Genomic DNA, 21,350 nt, shown 5'->3' with positions numbered 1-21,350 from the left:
GTTATTTGTAGCGAGGTGGATGGGTTTAGAGACTGTCATACAGTGAAGTAAGTCAGAAAGAGAAAAACAAATACCGTATGCTAACACATATATATGGAATCTAAGAAAACAAACAAAATAAAATGGTTCTGAAGAACCTAGGGGCAGGACAGGAATAAAGACACAGATGTAGAGAATGGACTTGAGGACACAGGGAGGGGGAATGGGAAGCTGGGACGAAATGAGAGAGTGGCATGGACATATATACACTACCAAATGTAAAATAGATAGCTAGTGGGAAGCAGCCACATAGCACAGGGAGATCAGCTCGGTTATTGTGACCACCTAGAGGGGTGGGGTAGGGAGAGTGGGAGGGAGACGCAAGAGGGAGGAAATATGGGGATATATGTATATGTATAGCTGATGCACTTTGTTATAAAGCAGAAGCTAACACACCATTGTAAAGCAATTATACTCCAATAAAGATGTTAAAAAAAAAAAGATTTCTGCTTTGTGGAGTTCACATTCTAGCAATGGAGATAAATAATAAGCATAATAAAGGAATAAATTATATAGTATGTGAAATGGTGACAAGTGCTGTGCAAAAAAGAGAAAGTAGAGCAGGGGAAGGAGATTGGAAGAGCCGTAGGAGAGCGAGAGGCGTGATTCTAAAAATGAAAGCACTGGGCACTATTGTACAGCACAGGGAACTCTATCAATATTCTGTAATAACCTACATGGGAAAAGAATCTGAAAAAGAGTGGATCTATGTATATGTGTGACTGAATCACTTTGCTGTACACCTGAAACTAACACAACATTGTAAATCAACTATACTCCAATTAAAAATTTTAAAAAATCAACATGCCACTCAAAAAAAAAAAAAAACCTGAAAGCACTGGGGACAATTCAAGTGACAGTATGAGTGAAGTTTTGTTTCAGATGTCCTTGGTTGGGGGTTATAGGAATATTGGAATATAGGAATATTGACAGCAAATGAGCACTTGGGGCCGAGGAGCTGCCCTTGGCAGGGGATAGACTTGGGAGTCTGGGAGTCTGGGAGTCTGGCGGGAACTCAGAGGTCATCCCAGCCACCGTCCTGAGAACCTGGTGGTGAGCCCTGAGCCACTGCCCTCTTCTGCAGGGACACGGAGACTATAAAGGGGCCCCTTGCCCTAAGGAGAGGTAACCCCACCACCAGCAAGTTGCCAAGATACTCACACCTCATACTTGGGTCTGTTTCCCTGCTGGCCCGCCACACCCTTCCGATTCCTCCCCATCTATCGCGTTGTTGTGGAATTATAAGTGGAAAGTTCTAGAGGCCATGTTTGAGTGGAGACGTGGCCTCATCTTCACAGACAGAGAGAGGATGTGTATGTATATACCTGTGAGTGTATCTGTATGTCTAAAGGTCCCAACTGTGGCAGCTCAGGCCCAGAGTGAGTTTCTCAAGTCATTCATTCATTCAACCAAGGAACTAGACCTACTATGCACCTGATGCATAATAAGCTCTACCGTGTGCTTATTCCTCCTATCACCTGCTTTCCAGCCTGCGTGGCAAGATGTTGTGTGACAGTGACGAGGGTTGCACCACTTTGAGCCTCTGGGGATCAACTGAATAAACCGCATAAACAAGATCAAAAGCTTTGTTATTTTTCCCTCCTGAGAGACCCCACAGCTCTGTATGTGCAGAGAAGGAGATCCTGGTCACTCATTTCCCACCGCGGGTCCTCACGGCTGTTCTGTTTCTACCTCTGCGGGAGACAGGTGAAGGCCAGGACACCTAAGAGAACTGAAGTCGTGTCTTGAGGCTTCTGAGGGGAGAAGCAGACCCTAGTTCACATGCCTCTGTGTTGGAGGTGTGAGGGTCCAGGTGGAGAATTCAGAGGGTCCTGGGACACTGGTCTCCGGGTTTTATCCACTCTCACCCTGCCCCTCGAGTCCCTGCCAGGTGAGACCCCACCCTCTGGGCCTTGCCCAGCTATTTGGCCGGTGTGGACCTTGACCAGGGAATTTGGGGAGGATGTGGAAGGAGAGAGGAAAGGGGAAGCCGGGGGTGGCCTGCATCTTTAAAGATGAATAGCACTGTTTGCTCATTAGGGAGATTATTTCAAGCAAGACGGCGGCCAGAACGCTCTAGTGCAAGCATCTGCCTGCTACTGGGAGATGATATTTATTGTTCAGTCCTTCAATGGACGCAAATAAACAGCCCAGCCCAGATAATGTTCCAATAAACAAACAAGCAGCTGCCAGGCGCTCCCCGGATGGCTGACCTTTGCGGAGGCCACCCTGCTGATGTTTTAATAGCAGTCTGCCTGGCAGCGCAGACGCCCACCGTGCCAGGGATGGAGAGGTGGCCGTGCTGCCTGGTGGATAGGCTGGAGGGAAAGGGGGGCCCGTACTGCCTAGGATTATCCTGGGCTGGAGACGCAGCAGCTGGGGAGGGCAGGTGAGGAGCCTGTGTGGGCCCTCGGGCACACGTGCCTGCTCCAGGGAAGCTGCGTGGAGGGGATGCACGCTGTGATGGAGGGGCCCACGTGGTCCAGGCAGGACTGATGCTCGGTTCTTAGGTCCTAGCGTGGCCTCAACAGTTGCTGCTTGTCTCATGTTTGTTGAGGTATAATTAACAAACAACAATTGTATATATTTGAGGCGTATGACTTGATGTTGTGATATACATCTACATTGTGAGATAACCACCGCAAGTCTCACGTAGTTACTATTTTCTTTCTTGTGTGTGTGTGTGTGTGTGTGTGTGTGTGTGTGTGATGAGAACATTTAAGATCTACCCTCTTAGCAGATTTCAAGTATACAATAGGATATCTTTGACATTGTTAACATTGCTGTACATTAGATCTCCAGAACTTGTTCATCCTTCATAACTGAAACTTTGTACCTGTTGGCATCTCCCCACTCCGTCCTCCCCCGTTCCTGCAACCACCATTCTACTCTCTGTTTCCAAGAGTTTGACTATTTTAGATCCCACATATAAGTGAGGTCACGCGGTATTTGTCTTTCTGTGTCTGCCTTAGTTCACTCAGCATGATGTCCTCCAAGTTCATCCATGTTGTCGCAAATGGCAGGATTTCCTTCTCTTTTTAACGTTGAATAATATTCCATTGTATGCATCTATGTATGTAGATGTAGTATATACCTTTTACACTCTATCTATGTGATATGAGTCACATTTTCTTTATCCATTCAGCCGTCAACAGACATTTAGGTTGTTTCCAAGTCTTGGCTGTTGTAAGTAACTCACCAGTTGTTAAATCTTGAAATAATTCCCATCTGGGTCCCGCCTTCACCCCCAGCAGTATTACTTGGTGCAGCTGGGAGCCTTTAAGGCCACCTGACCCGACAGCAACTCCTCTGATTGGTTGGTCCTCTCCCTCTAGCGGTTGTTAAATGTTTTGACTATCACCCAGGATGCGGGGGGTTCCTGCCACACAAGACGTGTGCCCAGGGAACCTGTAGCCTGGGTGAGGAAAGCGTAGGCATGAGTGTGTCAAATGAGCCTGCTGAGGGCTAGCCTAGGTCAGCCTGGGCCCACACAGCTTGCTTGGGCCGATGGGGACCATCCAGCTAGCTGGAGCTTACAGCCTGTGAGCTCCAAAAAAGTGAAGACAATGGGGCACGCTCGTTATGCTATAAATTGAAGGTTCTGGGAGACACAGAGTATTGTGCAGGGGAGGGAAGCGGGCAAGATCTCCACTGAGGGCACCCGCAGGAGGATAGTCACCAAGTCAACTTATCATTATCAGCAGGGTCACTTGGTGGGTGCAGAATCAGAACACAGGGATGAGAATAGTCTAGAAATTAGAAATGTGCTGTCCAGTACAGTAGCCATTGGCTACACATGGCTATTAAGCACCCGAAATGTGGCTGGTCCAAACTGAGTTTTGCTGTCAGTGTGAAATACACATCAGGTTTCAAAGATGTAGTAGGGAAAAACACATGTAAAATATCTCATTAACAGTTTTTATACTGTACACCTGTTCAATTGAAACTATTTGGGGGGGGCACATTGGGTTAGTAAAAATAGATTATTAAAATTAATTTTACCTCTTTCTTTTTTAATGTAACCACTACTAGAAATTTTTTAATTGCCCATGTGGCCCACATTTGTGTCTGGCCTTATATTTCTGCTGTCCAGTGCTGTCTAGGAGAACATTTCACTGGGCCTGTGGTGAGGCCTGAAGGGTGAGGTGCCCCTTCAGCCCTCAGAGAACACATTTGTACTGTCTCCTCAGGACAGTGCTCCATGAAGATGACCAAATTTTCCCCTCTGACCCCCTTTTTCATATTTTCACTATTACCTCCACCTGCCAGCATATCTTTATAAAATCTGTTATTGCCACTCATGTTGCTACTTAAGATCAGTCTTCCTACTGACTCAAGAGATTTTGTCTCTGAAGGGGGTGTTTGAAAAAATCTGATATTACTCACTATGTGTATTATTAGTCAAACACTCATAGATGGTGGTGCCATGCGGTAGCCCTTTTATTCTGTGACATACACATGCTCCCTTGAGCCTTGCTTGGGGCTGGGCTAATTCCTGGTTACACTCCAATCAGTTGGCCAGATCTCCAGGGAAGAAGGAAAAGAAGCCTTTGAACACCTCTCTGCTATAGCATTTGCTGCTTGACCTTATTTGTGTGAAATCTGAACCCATCAGGAAAATGGCCTCCCAGAGGGCAGGGCCGAGACTCACTGTTCTTCTCCAGAGGCTGGCTCAGAGCCTAGCCTGGGCATTACATAAATGCATGGTAGATGATGAATTGAGTGCGGACTGTCACTCTGTCAAGGGACACACAAGGTGAGGATGTGGATTCCTCCTTGGCATCGGCCTCAGAGAACAACATCTTCTAAACACGCAAATTTACATTAGTGGCTTCGTTATATTTTCTACCTTAAAAAAAAAAATCAATGTCTATTTTCACTCTTGCTCACTGCTTAGTTGATCCACAAGTATCATCTATGCTGCATAAAATAATAAATCTTATTTGTCCTAACTTGTACAATAATGCATCTTGTTTGTTCTAAGCTGTCACCTCCCAAGCCTCGGGGTGGCCCCTGTGATAGTGACTGAACGACAGCCACTGGCCACTGTGTCTCCTTTCATCTCAACTGGTCTTCGTGGCCTGGGGGAATCTTTCCTAGGCTGTCCTCGAGTTGCAGGCATCTGGATTGTTCTAACTTATCAGGGGAGAACTGAACGTGATTTTCTGTGTCCAGGTGAACTTGGCCAGGAGAATGGCTTCTGTTTGCCTCTTTTCCCCTGGAATCCCATTTGAAAGCTGCCTGATATTTTGTTGGCCTTTTTTGGCTGCCGTGGAGTATTGGGAGCAGTGAATGATGACAACTGAGCTCTTCTTTTTTGCTCCTACCTCTTACCTTGATCTTACCTTGATCAGCTCAGAGTCCCTCATCTGATTGGTAGAATGTGGGGTGTTTTAGACAGAGAGAGTTGATCATTTATGTAGTAACTACTTACTTTTCCCATCTGTAGTGAGGTACAATTGACAAATAAAAATTGTATATATTTAAGGTGTACAACTTGATGTTTTGATATATTATATATTGTGAAATAATCACTACAATCAAGATAATTCACATATCCATCACCTCACATAGTTACCATTTTCATTCTTTTTGTGTGTGTGTGTGACAAGAACACTTAGAATCTACCCTGTTAGCAAACTTAAAGTATACAGTATTGTATCATCATAGTCACATTGTCGTACATTAGATCTCTAGAACATATTCATCTAATAACTGAAACTTTGTATCCCTTGACCAACATCTCCCCATTTTCCCCTCCCCCTGGCCCCTGGAAACTGCCATTCTACTCTCTGCTTCTAGGAGTTGGACTATTTTGGATTCCACATATAAGTGAGATCATGTAGTATTTGTCTTTCTGTGTTTGTCTTAATTCGCGTTGCATAATGTTCTCCAGATTCATCCATGTTGTTGAAAATGGCAGGATTTGTTTCTTTTTTAAGGCTGAATTATATACATATAATCACGTTCTTTTATCCATTCATCCACTGATAGATATTTAGGTTGTTTCCATGTCTTGGCTATTGTGAATAATGCTGTAATGGAGATGGGAGTGCAGATATCTCTTTGAGATACTGATTTTGTTTCCTTTGGGTATATAACCAGGAGCAGAATTGCTGGATCATATGGCAGTTCTAGTTTTCATTATTTGAGAAACCACCCTACTGTTTTCCTTAGTGGCTGTACCAACTTACACACCACCAAGAGTGTACAGGGTTTCCCTTTTCTCCATACCCTCGCCGACATTTGTCAGTAACTAATTATTGAGCAACAACCGTGTCTTGGGTACTGTGCCAGGCATTGGGGCTACAGCACTGAATACAACAAGCATGATCTCTGCCAACATGAGACTTGAAGTCCCAGGTCTATTTGCCCAAATACAGCTCCTCCCCCCACCCTCAGTCCCCACAGAGGATGTGCCGTCTTTCTGTAGTTCATTTCCATCATTGGCCTTCTTGCTATTCCAAAGAGCTTAGGATCAGCTGTAATGTTCCTGCTCCCTGCTCCAGACCCATTTATAAAAAGTATTAAAGAAGACATTCAAGATGGCAGAGGAATAAGACGTGGAGGTCACCTTCCTCCCCACAAATAGATCAAAAATACATCTACATGTGGAACAACTCCTACAGAACACCTACTGAACACTGGCAGAAGACCTCAAACTTCCCAAAAGTCAAGAAACTCCCCCACATACCTGGCCGTGTGGCTGACAAGGTATTGGTATTCCGGCCAGGTGTCAGGCCTGAGCCTCTGAGGTGGGAGAGCCGAGTTCAGGACATTGGACCACCAGAGACCTCCCAGCCCCACGTAATATCAATAGGTGAGAGCTCTTCCAGAGATCTCCATCTCAACGCTAAGACCCAGCTCCACTCAGCGAACAGCAAGCTACAGTGCTGGACACCCTATGCCAAACAACTAGCAAGACAGGAACACAACCCCATCCATTAGCACAGAGGCTGCCTAAAATCATAATAAGGTCACAGACACCCCAAAATACACCACCAGACGTGGACCTGCCCACCAAAAACACAAGATCCAGCCCCATACACCAGAACACAGGCACCAGTCCCCTCCACAAGGAAGCCTACACAACCCACTGAACCAACCTTACCCACTGGGGGCAGACACATAAACAACGGGAACTACGAACCTGCAGCCTGCGAAAAGGAGACCCCAAACACAGTAAGTTAAGCAAAATGAGAAGACTGAGAAACACACAGCAGATGAAGGAGCAAGTTAAAAACCCACCACACCAAACAAATGAAGAGGAAATAGGCAGTCTACCTGAAAAAGAATTCAGAGTAATGTGATAGGAAAGATGGTCCAAAATCTTGGATGGAGAAATTAAAACCTTTACAGACAAGCAAAAGCTAAGAGAATTCAGCACCACCAAACCAGCTCTACAACAAATGCTAAAGGAACTTCTCTAGGCAGGAAAAACAAGAGAAGGAGAAGACCTACAATAACAAACCCCAAACAATTAAGAAAATGGTAATAGGAATATACATATCGATAACTACCTTAAATGTAAATGGATTAAATGCTCCCTCTAAAAGACATAGACTGGCTGAATGGATACAAAAACAAGACCCATATATATGCTGTCTACAAGAGACCCACTTCAGACCTAGGGACACATACAGACTGAAAGTGAGGGGATGGAAAAAGATATTCCATGCAAATGGAAATCAAAAGAAAGCTGGAGTAGCAATTCTCATATCAGACAAAATAGACTTTAAAATAAAGACTATTAAAAGAGACAAAGAAGGACACTACATAATGATCAAGGGATCAATCCAAGAAGAAGATATAACAACTGTAAATATTTATGCACCCAACATAGGAGCACCTCAGTACACAAGGCAAATGCTAACAGCCATAAAAGGGGAAATCGACAGTAACACAATCATATTAGGGGACTTTAACACCCCACTTTCACCAATGGACAGATCACCCATGATGAAAATAAATAAGGAAACACAAGCTTTAAATGATACTTTAAACTAGGTGGACTTAATTGATATTTATAGGACATTCCATCCAAAAACAGTATATTACACTTTCTTCACAAGTGCTCTTGGAACATTCTCCAGGATATATCATATCTTGGGTCACAAATCAAGGCTTGCTAAATTTAAGAAAATTGAAATCGTATCAAGTATCTTTTCTGACCACAATGCTCTGAGACTACATATCAATTACAGGAAAAAAACTGCAAAAAATACAAACACATGGAGGCTAAACATACGCTACTAAATAACCAAGAGAAAACTGAAGAAAGCAAAGAGGAAATCAAAAAATACCTAGAAACAAATGACAATGAAAACATGACAGCCCAAAACCTATGGGATGCAGCAGAAGCAGTTCTAAGAGGGAAGTTTATAGCAATACAGTCCTACCTCAAGAAAAAAGAAAAATCTCAAATAAACAACCTAACCTTACACCTAAAGCAATTAGAGAAAGAAGAACAAAAAAACCCAAAGTTAGCAGAAGGAAAGAAATCATAAAGATCACATCAGAAATAAATGAAAAAGAAATGAAGGAAACGATAGCAAAGATCAATAAAACTAAAAGCTGGTTCCTTGAGAAGATAAACACAATTGATAAACCATTAGCCAGACTCATCAAGAAAAAAAGGGAGAAGTATCAAATCAACAGAATTAGAAATGAAAAAGGAGAAGTAACAACTGACACTGCAGATATACAAAGGATCATGAGAGATTACTACAAGCAACTATATGCCAATAAAATGGACAACCTGGAAGAAATGGAGAAATTCTTAGAAAAGCACAACCTTTCCAGACTGAACCAGGAAGAAATAGAAAATATAAACAGACCAATCACAAGCACTGAAATTGAAACTGTGATTAAAAATCTTCCAACAGGGCTTCCCTGGTGACGCAGTGGTTGAGAATCTGCCTGCCAATGCAGGGGACACGGGTTCAAGTCCTGGTCTGGGAAGATCCCACATGCCGCGGAGCAACTAGGCCCGTAAGCCACAACTACTGAACCTGCGCGTCTGGAGTCTGTGCTCTGCAACAAGAGAGGCCGTGATAGTGAGAGGCCCGCGCACCGCGATGAAGAGTGGCCCCCGCTTGCCGCAACTAGAGAAAGCCCTCGCACAGAAACGAAGACCCAACACAGCCAAAAATAAAAAAATAATTAATTAATTAAAAAAAAAAATCTTCCAACAAACAAAAGCCCAGGACCAGATGGTTTCACAGGTAAATTCTATCAAACATTTAGAGAAGAGCTAACACCTATCCTTCTCAAACTCTTCCAAAATATAGCAGAGGGAGGAACACTCCCAAGCTCATTCTACAAGGCCACCATCACCCTGATACCAAAACCAGACAAGATGTCACAAAAAAAAGAAAACTACAAGCCAGTATCACTGATGAACATAGATGCAAAACTCCTCAACAAAATACTAGCAAACAGAATCCAGCAGCACATTAAAAGGATCATACACCATGATCAAGTGGGGTTTTCCCAGGAATGCAAAGATTCTTCAAATACGCAAATCAATGTGATAAACCATATTAACAAACTGAAGGATAAAAACCATATGATCATCTCAATAGATGCAGAAAAAGCTTTCGACAAAATTCAACACCCATTTATGATAAAAACTCTCCAGAAAGTAGGCATAGAGGGAACTTACCTCAACATAATAAAGGCCATATATGACAAACCCACAGCCAACATTGTTCTCAATGGTGAAAAACTGAAACCATCTCCACTATGATCAAGAACAAGAGAAGGTTGCCCACTCTCACCACTATTATTCAACATAGTTTTGGAAGTTTTAGCCACAGCAATCAGAGAAGAAAAAGAAATAAAAGGAATCCAAATTGGAAAAGAAGAAGTAAAACTGTCACTGTTTGCAGATGACATGATACTATACATAGAGAATCCTAAAGATGCTACCAGAAAACTACTAGAACTAATCAATGAATTTGGTAAAGTAGCAGGATACAAAATTAATGCACAGAAATCTCTTGCATTCCTATACACTAATGATGAAAAATCTGAAAGAGAAATTCAGGAAACACTCCCATTTACCACTGCAGTAGATAGACATGGTTCCTCCAGCACTCCCAGAGTGATGCTTGTTTATCATTAACTACTTTCACTCCTAAAAGAGATGCAGGTTTATAGAACCAGTAGGACCTGGCTCAACTTGTGTTGGTGTAGTATGTAAGTGCACTGAAGAGTGGACTCTGGAATTGGTTGCACCTCGACAGGGGTTGAGGCCATGCCGATCGCTAAATGTGTGACCATGAACAAGGTATTAAACCTCTCTGTGCCTCACCTGTAAATGGAATTTATTAAGGCTTATTGGAATAAGGCTTAGTGGAATATTAAGTCTTCACGGAGTTATGAGGTTTAAATGAGAGGGTAAATACATGTAGAATGCCTAGAATCGTGCCTGACGCATAGCAGCCACTCAATCGCTAGCAGTTCTTGTTCTTATTCCTGTAATGGCCCAAGAGCCAGCAGCTGGTCCAGCCTACCTAAATTTTGTGATTGCCCATCATTCAGCACATCCACCATAAACTCCTTTCATTCATGTCTCGTGTGAGACTCTTTCAGCAGATGGATGAATGCATGCTTTCCTTTCTGTTTTCTGAAACAAGTAGTGGATTGGGGTGGGGTGATGGGAAGGGAAGAACCCCCTTTTCTTTCTTTTTTAAAGGTCTTTTATTTTATTTTTATTATTTTTTTGGCTGTGCCGCATGGCTTGCAGGATCCCAGTTCCCTCACCAGGGATCAGACTCGGGCCCCCTGGCAGTGAGAGTGCTGAGTCCCAACCACTGGACCGCCACGGAATTTCCAGGAACCACCTTTTCAATTACTGATTTCCTGCCCTGGCAGAATGGGCAAGGGCGGGGGTCATACCCCCATCCTGCCTCCTTGGGCCTGGGAAAACTCGCCCCATTGGTGCTCCCTGGTCCACCCCTCTGTCCCTGCCCAGTTCACCTTGTTTCTTCTGATGTCCACATCCAGCACATCCGCTCACCCTAAAGAGCAGGGAAGTTGGAGCCAAATGATAAAGATGGTCACTCAGGCACTGAATCCAATTTCCCTCGGGGATCAGACCACGGGCCACTGGGTGGGACACCATTCTGCTGGCATCCCCGAGGGGCGCTTGCTCCTGCCGGCAGCCTTAAGGGGCTGGAGACCAGCTGGCCGCGCAATATCACTCTCGTGCTGCTGTTCCAGGGGTGATTCACAGCTGGGGATGAAGCCCGGCTGGGCTGGGGGCCAAGGCCATCACCTCGTGGTCAGACTTGGGTGGTAATCCCAATTGGTTTTGCATGAGCTCCCATTTCATTCAGATTAAGGAAGGACCTGGCCAGGGTGGACGTCTGGTGGCTTGGGGCTGGGGACAGAAGGAGGAGGGCTACTGGAATCCAAGGCATTTAGATTTTCAGGGCTAAACATATCTTTTGTTAATTCCTTCACCAGTTTGTTTGGTTTTTTTCATTGCTGTTGTTGTTGTTTTCCTGAGCTTAATGGGAAATCTGCAAAGAAGAGTTTGAACTTCATGTATTTCTTCATTTTTAAAATAAATATTTGCCAAGCGCAAGTGTTTCAGCTTCAGAATTGGGAATGACTGGCAAAAGCCTCTGGAATTGTGCAGGCTGGAGGCCGCTGCCTTTAGTGGCACCCCCAGGAAGTAAACATGGAAGCCATCAAGGAACAGGGTCCCTCGTGTAACTGGAGTGGTAGGAAAAGCATGGACTCCAGGGTCAAACTGGATTCTCATTCTGTCACCAGATTTGATAGCTCAGGCCAGTTGTTTAACGTACTGCATCTCATTTTCCCCATCTATTCTATCAGTATATCAGGTAGGACTTTTTTTTTTTTTAATTTATTTACTTTAGGCTGCGTTGGGTCTTCATTGCTGCGCGCGGGGGCTTCTCATTGCGGTAGCTTCTCTTGCTGCAGAGCACGGGCTTCAGTAGTTGTAGCTCGAGGGCTCTAGAGCACAGGCTCAGTAGTTGTGGCTTGTGGGCTTAGTTGCTCCGCGGCATGTGGGATCTTCCCGGACCAGTGCTCGAACCCGTGTCCCCTGCATTGGCAGGCGGATTCTTAACCACTGCACCACCAGGGAAGCCCCCAGGTAGGACTTTTGATGTTGCAGAGAACCTTTTTATTACGTTAACAATAAAGTAATATCCTGAATAACGAGAAAGGCCCGTCCTCTTCTCCAAAGATGTACAAGCAAGGCCTCAAAGACTCGAGCCTAAGGCCTAGTGAGCCAGAGAGAAGAACACCAGATTCTTGGTGCAGCCCGGTTTGGTCTCCGCCTCGTCCCTTCTCTTTGCCATCCCCAATGCGAGGCCCCTGGTGGGCGTGTGCCGCTCCTGCTCCTTCAGGTCTGGCCTCTGGGAGGCAGGGCTCACTGCCTCCCCCTTGCCTGTGGGAGGGGCCCCGGGCAGAATCTGGACCTCAGGCCACGCAGGATCGGAACTCACACCGGCTCTCCTCTTCCTCTTCTCCACAGATCCGGGTAGATGGGCCCAGGGGCAATGCCCTCCAGTATGAGACGGTGCAGGTGGTGGACCCTGGCCCCGTCCTCCGGGACATGGCCTTCTCCAAGGACCACGAGCAGCTCTACATCATGTCGGAAAGGCAGGTAAGGCGCTCTGAGCTCTGTCAGACATTTGTCTTGCTGCTGAGGACTAGCCTGTGGCTCCGTGGAAACCTACAGGAGGCCGGCTGCAGAGACGGGATTTGATTTATTTGGCTCAGTGTGTATCCTTTCCGTTGTGCTGCCTGGGGACAGAGGCTGAGGGTGCCGAAACAGGGAATAAAACCTTTCACATATCAAAATATCTGTGAGTCAAGAACAAATCCACTGACTTCAGAGTGACGGCGTGTCGAGGTGCAGGGCCAACATTTGCTCTTACCTGAAGAAACATGGTACAGATGCCCAAGTTTTTGGTCCCGATTTCTCTACACACTGTATAGTTTCCCACCAAGGTCACCTTCCTGGACCCTGGAGGTCTATGGTGGGCAAGGATTTGTCTCCCAGAAAAACTTAGTTGGGGGCACATCATGGAAGAGTCAGATAGATGGAGATTCAGAAAACAGGGTCTATGTGTATGAGATGAGATGCTGTAACATGTGTCCCGAGGCTTCGTGTGTACCTGGACCTCTAACATGGAACCTCCAGCAAATTCCATGAGGCCACACCAGGCAGAACAGATATGGCGTGAGGATTGGTATTAGCTGATGTGGAGTAGGAAGTAGCAGAGTTGGATTTGCTTCTGGAACTCAGCTGAGAACTAAGTTCTTCCGGGGTCCCTGAGCTCAGACCAGGACTCATACATTTGCAGCGGGCAAAGGAATAAATTTCGCCTTCGAAATTCCATCCATTTAAGGGTATTTCCGGGGGCGCCCTAATTCACAGCCCGCAGTGTTCCACCCCACAAGACACACCCCACCCCAAGTGCGGCTTCGCACTGCTGTACCTCTGCCCCCGTTGCCTCTCTGGAGGATGGGTCATTCTGGGAACTGTCCTCCCTGCCCATGAATATGTATGCATTAGCTCTGAGCGGCAAAGGCAGATTCCCCCGTCTTATTCATCTTCATTAGCGAGGCCTGAACTCCCCAGAGGACCTTGCTGACAGAGTCTGGATTGTTCTGCCTGTTCCCTCTCTGCAAAGTGAGGGAGATAAATACCACATTATGCCGCCCACAGGGCCTGTGCATTATGCCTTGGCAGCCCACAGCAGCTCCACCCTCCCCAAGAGCTCGATGACATCTTCTCGTGGCGAGGGACCCCCATTCAGCCACACTGGGACCCATTGTGGTGCCCTCGCTGAGGCTGCCATGGCTTGGGAATGGCCTGATGTGGAGCCGAGAGGGGAGCATTTTATCCCAGGAGTCCGGACTGGTATGAAGCTGCTCCTTTGCTTTCATTTCTTATTCCTTTTCCGTGAGGCCCACACTCCCCCTCCCTGCCTACCTCTAAGGCCCTAGACACTGAGGGGAAGCAGCTTTCCCTGGTGGAATGAATTCTTTGGAGAAGACCCAAGACCTCCATAGGCATTGAATGTTTCAGGATTTCTTATGTGACCTGAAAGCCAGGATTTCTGAACCTGGGACTTAAAATATCTAAGGACTTCCAAAGAGGAAAATCTAAAAGCTGTGTGGAGTCCCCTCTAATTGCTGAGTTGGGATTCTGAGGTTCGTTTTTTTTTTGTTTTTTTTTTTTTTTTGGCTGCGTCAGGTCTTAGTTGCAGCACGTGGGCTCTTCATTGCGGCGCACAGGCTTCTCTCTAGTTGTGGCATGCGGGTTTTCTCTTCTCTAGTTGTGGCGCACAGGCTCCAGGGCACATTGGCTCTGTAGCTGTGGCCCACGGGGTCCAGAGCCCTTGGGCTCTGTAGTTTGCAGCACGCGAGCTCTCTCGTTGAGGCGCGTGAGCTCAGTAGTTGTGGCACGCTGGCTTAGTTGCCCTGCAGCATGTGGGATCTTAGTTCCCCCGACCAAGGATCGAACCCGCGTCCCCTGCACTGGAAGACGGATTCTTTACCCCTGGACCACTGGGGAAGTCCTGGGATTCTGAGGTTCTTGATTTCACCTGTCCCACTTCCCTGAGAGCGCGGTCAGTGGTCAGTACCCATTCAGGCTTGACGGCGAGGCATGCTGGGAGCTCTGGATTATGGGCACACTGGGAAGGAGAGGAAGGCAGGAGTGGATAGAGTTAGGGCCGTTATCCGTTATGGGGCTGCTCCTCATAGGCCTGCCACCCGAATCACAGTCCCAAGACCCTGAGGTCTGGGCCAACACTGGCGTCCATTGGGGTTGCAGATTCTTAGTGGGGAGGGTAATATAGCAAGATGGGTAATCAGACTGACCTTGGTGTCAGGATATCTGAGCACGAACCTTGGTCCTACCATTTACTAAGTGTGATCTCAGGTAAGCTCCTAACCTCTTTAAGATTCGTTGTCCTCAACTGGAACATGGACGTAATGATAAAATTCACTGGTGTCGTTCCGAGGATCTAATGACATAATGCACGTAATCAGCATGACCCAAGCCTGGCACAGCATAAGGGCTTGGTGAGTGGAGGCTCTTATGCTTATGACATTGCACCAGGAGTGTCTGGAACTGGCTGTGTGTGGAGTCTGGCAGGTGGTGGCATCAAGATTCTGGGTGATCTATCGGGGGTGGAGCACAGGAGTCCAGGTCAAGGCCGAGGCAGGCTCTCAGCAGGGATCCAGGCCCAGTGGAGAGCAAATCAAGAACCCACAGCCTGCAGTTCTGACTGGGCAAGAGCAGCTTGGTAAATATATCTGGAGATATACCGGGCCCCGGGGCTTCAGGACTAAGGCCTACCAGCCTCTGTCGGCCGGTGGGTGAGTCTCAGCCATGATGGATTGGAACACCTTGCAAGGCTGGGACTGCAGGCTGAGGGTATGTGCTCGGCACTGATGTCGGCTCTGCCTGAAAGGTGCTTCACTTTATCATCTAATTTTTTCTTTTCCCTTAAAACTTAGCTCTGCTGTCACATGTTCAGTGAGCTACTCCTGACCTGTGGTTTACACCTCTACGGTAGCTCTTCTCAGACTGAGCCGTGATGACTTTCTTGTCTTTGTCTCCTAGCAGACTGACAGCAGCTGGAGGACAGTTCTATGTCTTCTTCGTCTGCCTAAATCTCACCTTCTAGGCCCTTGATAGTTACTTGATGAATGTACGGATGAATGAATGAATGAATTCGCAGTGTCTTCACACAACCAGAACTAGAAAAGAGAAGAACTGATATGAATGATTTATTGCTTATCTTAATTCCCAAGTTTGAACTTATATGATTAAAAGACTATACTGTAGATAAAGAAAGCATTCCCCCAAGCTTCAGTCATCTGTTTATCACTGCCATGACCTTTGCCCTGTTCTGAACTATTTTTTGCTTTGTGTTTTCATTTATATAAACTTGCTGGTTAAACTTAAATAGCCTACTTTAACTATCTCTTAAATAATAATATCATACATCTGATGTGATAGTCATATATAATATACCTAACTGTGACATTGTGATTGATAATAAGAACTATATATTCAGTCTTCATCCCTATTTCTGGCACAGAACTACCGCAGTCCTTGGAATTTCCTGAGTGATAAAAACAATGGGAGCTATTACTACAATTATTTGCAGGCTGAATAATTCTATAGCTGGGATACTGTTTCTGTTGCTTTGGGTATGTGAGTTCCTCTCTATTTCTTGTCCAGCAAGGGCTCCTTTCTATGTAGTACACTTTTTCTTGGAGTGGCTGAGTGTGCCTGCTAGGTATCAGTGTCATTTTGTCAGGGTCTGCCTGTCTCTTGCGGTGCCATATTATGTTTCTGTCTTCTTGCTTTTCTTCTGCGTGACTCTGGGTATCTCCCTAGGGGGGGTGTGTGTGTCTGTGTGTGTGTGCACGCGTGCGCGCATATATGGACACACACACACACCTTCCCCTGTGTCTGTCTCTGTCTGTGTGTCTCCAGCAGTCTCCTTGCTTTGTACACGTCTGTGTGTATGTATATGGTATATATTTACTACAACTGCAGTACTCCCAAGGGAATGTCTACACACACTGAAACCAGTGTGAATAAAACCTGCCAAACTGATGGGAGGGAAGTGAGAGGAAATGTCAGCAAGGCAGACAAACGAGGAGATGAGGTGGCAGAGCCGGGGCTGTCCTCAGGTGCCCTGGAGCAACCCACTACGGAGGGGAGAAGCAGCTGTCCCCACCACGAGGCGAGGCTCTTCTTTGATAGGCCCCAGAGCAAGTGGCAGATTTCTCAGTAAATTTCAGCATCCCTGCCATCCAACACACCACCTCTCCCCTGCCTGAGAGCCAGAGGCCTTAAGCACATGTTTCTGCTTTTTGAGATACACTTTCAGTTGTGTCTGGGCCAAAGCTATCTCTCGCGGCGTTCTTTGCTTTACTGACTCCTGTTGACAGTGGGTCAGCTTCCACGTGCCTGGGGACATCACAGCCTGTTGCCCTCATGAGCCAGTGGCACTCCAGTCCTAGCTGTGAACCAGGATACAGATGTCTGCAAGGGCTGAGGAGGTGGGCCCACCTGAGGTCGGAGTTACCTAGGAAAGCAGGGCCAGGCAGGGGCTGCTCTTGGCTCCAGCATAATCCCGTAGTGAAGTAGTGAGGGCCATCTTGCTTTGTAACGAATCACCCAGGCCTGACTCATTCATTCACTAAACAGATATTCACTAAGCAACTACTGTGTGCCAAACACTAGCCCAGGCACTGGGGATTCAACAGTGAAGAAACAGATAAATATCCTTGACTTTAGGAGCTTGCAGTTTCAGCAAGAGGAAGCAACCAAGAAGAATCAACCTGCTAAATAAGTCCTATAGTAGGTTAGCAGGTAATAAGTGCCACGGGGCAGGATAATGGAGATTGGGAAGACTGGTCAGGGTGAAAGGGTTGAAATTTTAAGCGGAGCAGCCAGAGAAGGCTTCCCAGAGAGCAAGGGCATCAAAGTGAAGGGGCCTGTTGAGGGTCCCTATCCCCTTCCCTCTTCTTTGTATTGGTTTTCAAGCTCTTTGCCTGGGGTTGTGAAATTGAGAGATGGCTAAGCCTGCGCGGTGGGAGAGAGGGAACTGGGGAGAGGATGCTTTGTGAGTGTGATTTGTACCATGTTGTGAGTTTCAGAAGGAAAGGTGGTATTGGGGTTCAAGACAGACAGGCTCATACCCCTTGGGACTCAGACCCCTATCTGGGTGGTGCCTCTGCTGAGGACACTCTGTGTGATGAGGGGGCCATTATCGCTCCTCTGTGTCCCTCCCTGCCCCTGCCTGCCTCCCGGGATGTTCTGAGATTAGCCAGTGCGAAGTCTGACAAGCTCAGAGGTCCATGGACATCGCTCTCATACAAGTGCAGTCGTGGAGGGAGCTCCTGCCACCCAAGGCGATGGCTCCTGTAGGAATGATTCTACTCTCTTCACGCTGGGTCCCCGGGCATGTGTGTTCCTCCCACCCCTGCAGGGCCGAGCTGTCCGCTCCAGTTTGCATTTGGATGGCCAACACTGTGACAAGGCCATTTGGACATTTGCTCCCGGCACCCAGACGGGGCTGTTTCTGATAGCTCCTGGGAGAGGGGACTTGACGTGCAAGCCTGAGAGCGAGTGACAGCACACGAGCCACCTCAGGCATCTGCAAAAAGAGAAAAACTGTTGCCGTGTTTCACCTAGTCTCACTCAGGCAGAAGCCTTCCCGTTTGTCTAGAGCTGTTCCTGAAGGTTCCCGTGCATCATGACCAAGGTGTTCCACTTCTCCCTTCCTTCTCAGTAAAGACAGAATGTCTCCTTGGGAGGGACCTGGACAGGGGAGAGGACTTCCTGCTTCAGGTCCTACACTCCAGTGCTGGTCCCTGGATTCTCCGTAGTGTCATACAAGCTTAGAGCTGGAAAAGCCCTCTAGGCTTCTCAGGTCCAGTTATCTCCCGCTGCCTTTTCCCCTACAGCGGATGAGCACACTGAAGCCCAGAGAGGTCAACGGCTTGTCCAGAGTCACACAGAGGGCTGGCGGAGGAGCCAAGTTGGAATCCAGCCCAGCTCCTACTGCAGGGTCTGCTCCGGGCCCCTCTTCCAATGAGGAGCTCTCAGTAGGGTGAGAGATGCGCTTCATCTCCTAGTCTTCCCAGCAGGACTGCTCTGTACCCCAATCCGCAGCTGCTGAAACAAGCCTTAGAAATCGAAGGGATTGCTGGGGGTGGAGTGGGCTGAATGCGGCACTGGGGGTGACGTAAGAACACAGAACCACCCCGCTACCCCACTGTGAAGGAGGGCCCTTGGTTTATTCATCCTTAGTTCCAGCCCAGTGCAAGTTGGGACAAAAGCCCCTTCTGTTCTAGGACATGTTGGGGGTACACAGGGCCCCAGACACAGCCAGGACACCCCATAAGGGGAGTAGGCAGTGAAGCACCCTGCCCACACACACACTCCTTTTCCGACTGACATGCCTCTCAAGGGTCCCTCCCAGAGGCGTGAAAGCCTCCAGTATCTGAACAGGGTCAAGTTCAGTAGCCTCCCCGAGAAGAAACAATGAGAGTGGCCTGGCATTTCTCAGGTGATCATGGGGGTGACTGGGATACAGAAATGTGTGCAGGATGGAGACCACAGGGTGCCCATGAATAGACCGCAAATGTGGAATTTCACCCTGGCCCTCAGCACTCACCAGCTCTGCCTCCCAGAGCAAGTCACTCAAGCAGTTTGTGCTTCAGTTTCTTCATGTGGAAAACACAAATGATAATTACCTGCTTTCAGGGCTTTTAGGACTGAAGGTAATATACGTAAAGTGCCTAGTTACACAATCATCATTATCATTACCATTATTACTAATACTCTTAGGAAACAGTGCTCCAGGGGTATGGACACCCAGACAAACCACTGTTTGGTGGCTAAGGGCCATTCCAGCTCTGGCCACCAGCTCTCCAGGATTCCCTGGTACCTTCAGTCTATTTCAGAATCCCCCAGAAAAGGCTGAGTGCCCCTTCACACCTGTTAGCCCTGCATCCAGGAGACTGAAGGGCGGGGGGCCTGGGGTCTCCCACCCCAATCAAACAGAGCTGCGTCCCTCCACGGGGCTTGGTGGGGTTTCTTTGTAATTCTACTTCCGCTCTGGGGAAGGAATTTAGTTTGAGTCCAGCCCCACTGGACTTGAGGTCGTCACAGACTGGGCACCTGAATAACACTGGCTTTGTCACCTGTCAGGACTTCTAGGGCAGACGGGAAAACAGTTCTGTGCCCCGAACAAGGGAAGAAGAGCTGGTATGTAAAGGCAGAGCAGGAGTGGGCAGGGAGGGGTGGAGTGGGAGGAAAGACAGGAAATCCAAGGGCCAGGTAATTAGGGGAATGCCTGGCAGCTCTCTAACCCTGAACTCCATTCGGCATCTGTCTCGGCGCTTGCATCCCACTTAGCAGCACGTACGGAGATACCACGGTACGGGCAGACAGGGCCAGGAGCTGCATCTCTGCCACCTTTCAGGCCCCTCCCCATGTGTGTTTATTAAGTGCCCACTGTATGCCCAGCACAGAGCCAGACACTATGCAGAGTAGAGAAAAGCAGAGGAAGACATGTTCTGGAAGTTCTGTAGGAGTGAGGTGGGCGCAAACTCCAGCCTACCGGACGTTGGAAAGAAAGTGGTCCAACTGTGGGGATTGCCCTGGAACCACAACATCCTTGTGCAGTTGGGGCCCTGGTGGAGGTGGATGTCAGCCCAAAGGGCACACTCTCCTTGCGGGTTTGAATGGGTATCACGAGGACTCTGGTCTAGAGGCTGGAGCTCTTGGGGTGTTTCCCAAGACAAGCCTCAACTCTGTGGGCGCCCCATTCCCTTACACAGGGTGTTTGTGGATGGAAGCTGACCCCCACAATCCCAGCCCTCTCCCCTTCCTCCAGGGATGGCGTCTGAATGGAAGTGGTTAAGTTCAGAGAGAACTGATTTGACTTGTGCTTGAAGTTCTGCAGAAAAAGAGAAATACCGGATACTTAAGTAAGTTGTGTCCTCAGTTTGAATATTGATGAGACGTTTTCAAAAGTAAATAGGTGCGTGTTAGTTCGTGTCATTGTTCAAGATGACTAGTTGGCATTAGTGATGTCACATGACTCTGCTAAACACAATATAGGTTTAAAAGTAGAAATTACAAATGGCAGAATTATATCTAATCTGAGTCTTTTAAGTGCATTTCAAATATCACGTGTAGACAATGGAGGCGTGAATTTGAAACCGACTCAGAGACAGTGCGATCATTTCAAGGGAATGTATGATGGTTGAGGAAGAAGCTGTCTGGATATTTAAAGAAAGTTGTGCAAAACAATGAAGGAGTGGAGAAATAGGTATATCCTCCTGGAAAAGGATTCAGTGCTGGTGCCGAAGGCTATCCAGTACCTGCTGGGTGACTTGAGGATGTTCACCTCAGGAGCGTGAGCTGGAACCACATGCCCTGGTTTCTGGTCTGGCTCTGCCACTCTCTGCCTATATGACTTTGAGCAAAGTATTTAACCTCTGGGTACTTCAGTTTTCTCAACAGTAACATGGGGGTAGGCTAGTGCCCACTGCCTGGGTGGTTACAGTGAGTAAAGTAGAAAATGTACATACAATTCTTAGTGCAGTGCCTGGCACTTAACAGGGGTCAACAACTCTTAGCTTTCATTTTTATTATTTTCAGTATGCTGGTCTATTGGAAGGGTGTCTATATTTTATTTATTTATTTAATATTTTTACTTCCCTCATTCATATACTCACTCTTGTCTCCTTCAGGACCTATCAGGCCTGTTTTGGGGTGC

At 47.1% G+C, this 21,350-nt stretch overlaps 1 protein-coding gene across 6 annotated transcripts in view; it reads left to right on the top strand.

The window, feature by feature from the left end:
- PLXNA4 (plexin A4) overlaps window positions 1-21,350 on the top strand; it is a 608,610-nt gene that overhangs the window by 437,034 nt on the left and 150,226 nt on the right. For all 6 annotated transcript variants that reach the window (XM_082399137.1, XM_082399134.1, XM_082399139.1 and 3 more), the window contains one exon: window positions 12,554-12,685. In XM_082399137.1, coding sequence (XP_082255263.1) covers window positions 12,554-12,685 — 132 coding nt within the window. The remainder of the gene's footprint in view (window positions 1-12,553; window positions 12,686-21,350) is intronic.

Source organism: Balaenoptera borealis (assembly GCF_965194805.1).
Source record: "Balaenoptera borealis genome assembly, chromosome: 7".
NCBI classification, from domain to species: Eukaryota; Metazoa; Chordata; class Mammalia; order Artiodactyla; family Balaenopteridae; genus Balaenoptera; species Balaenoptera borealis.
This window is presented reverse-complemented; position numbering and strand designations above follow the sequence as displayed.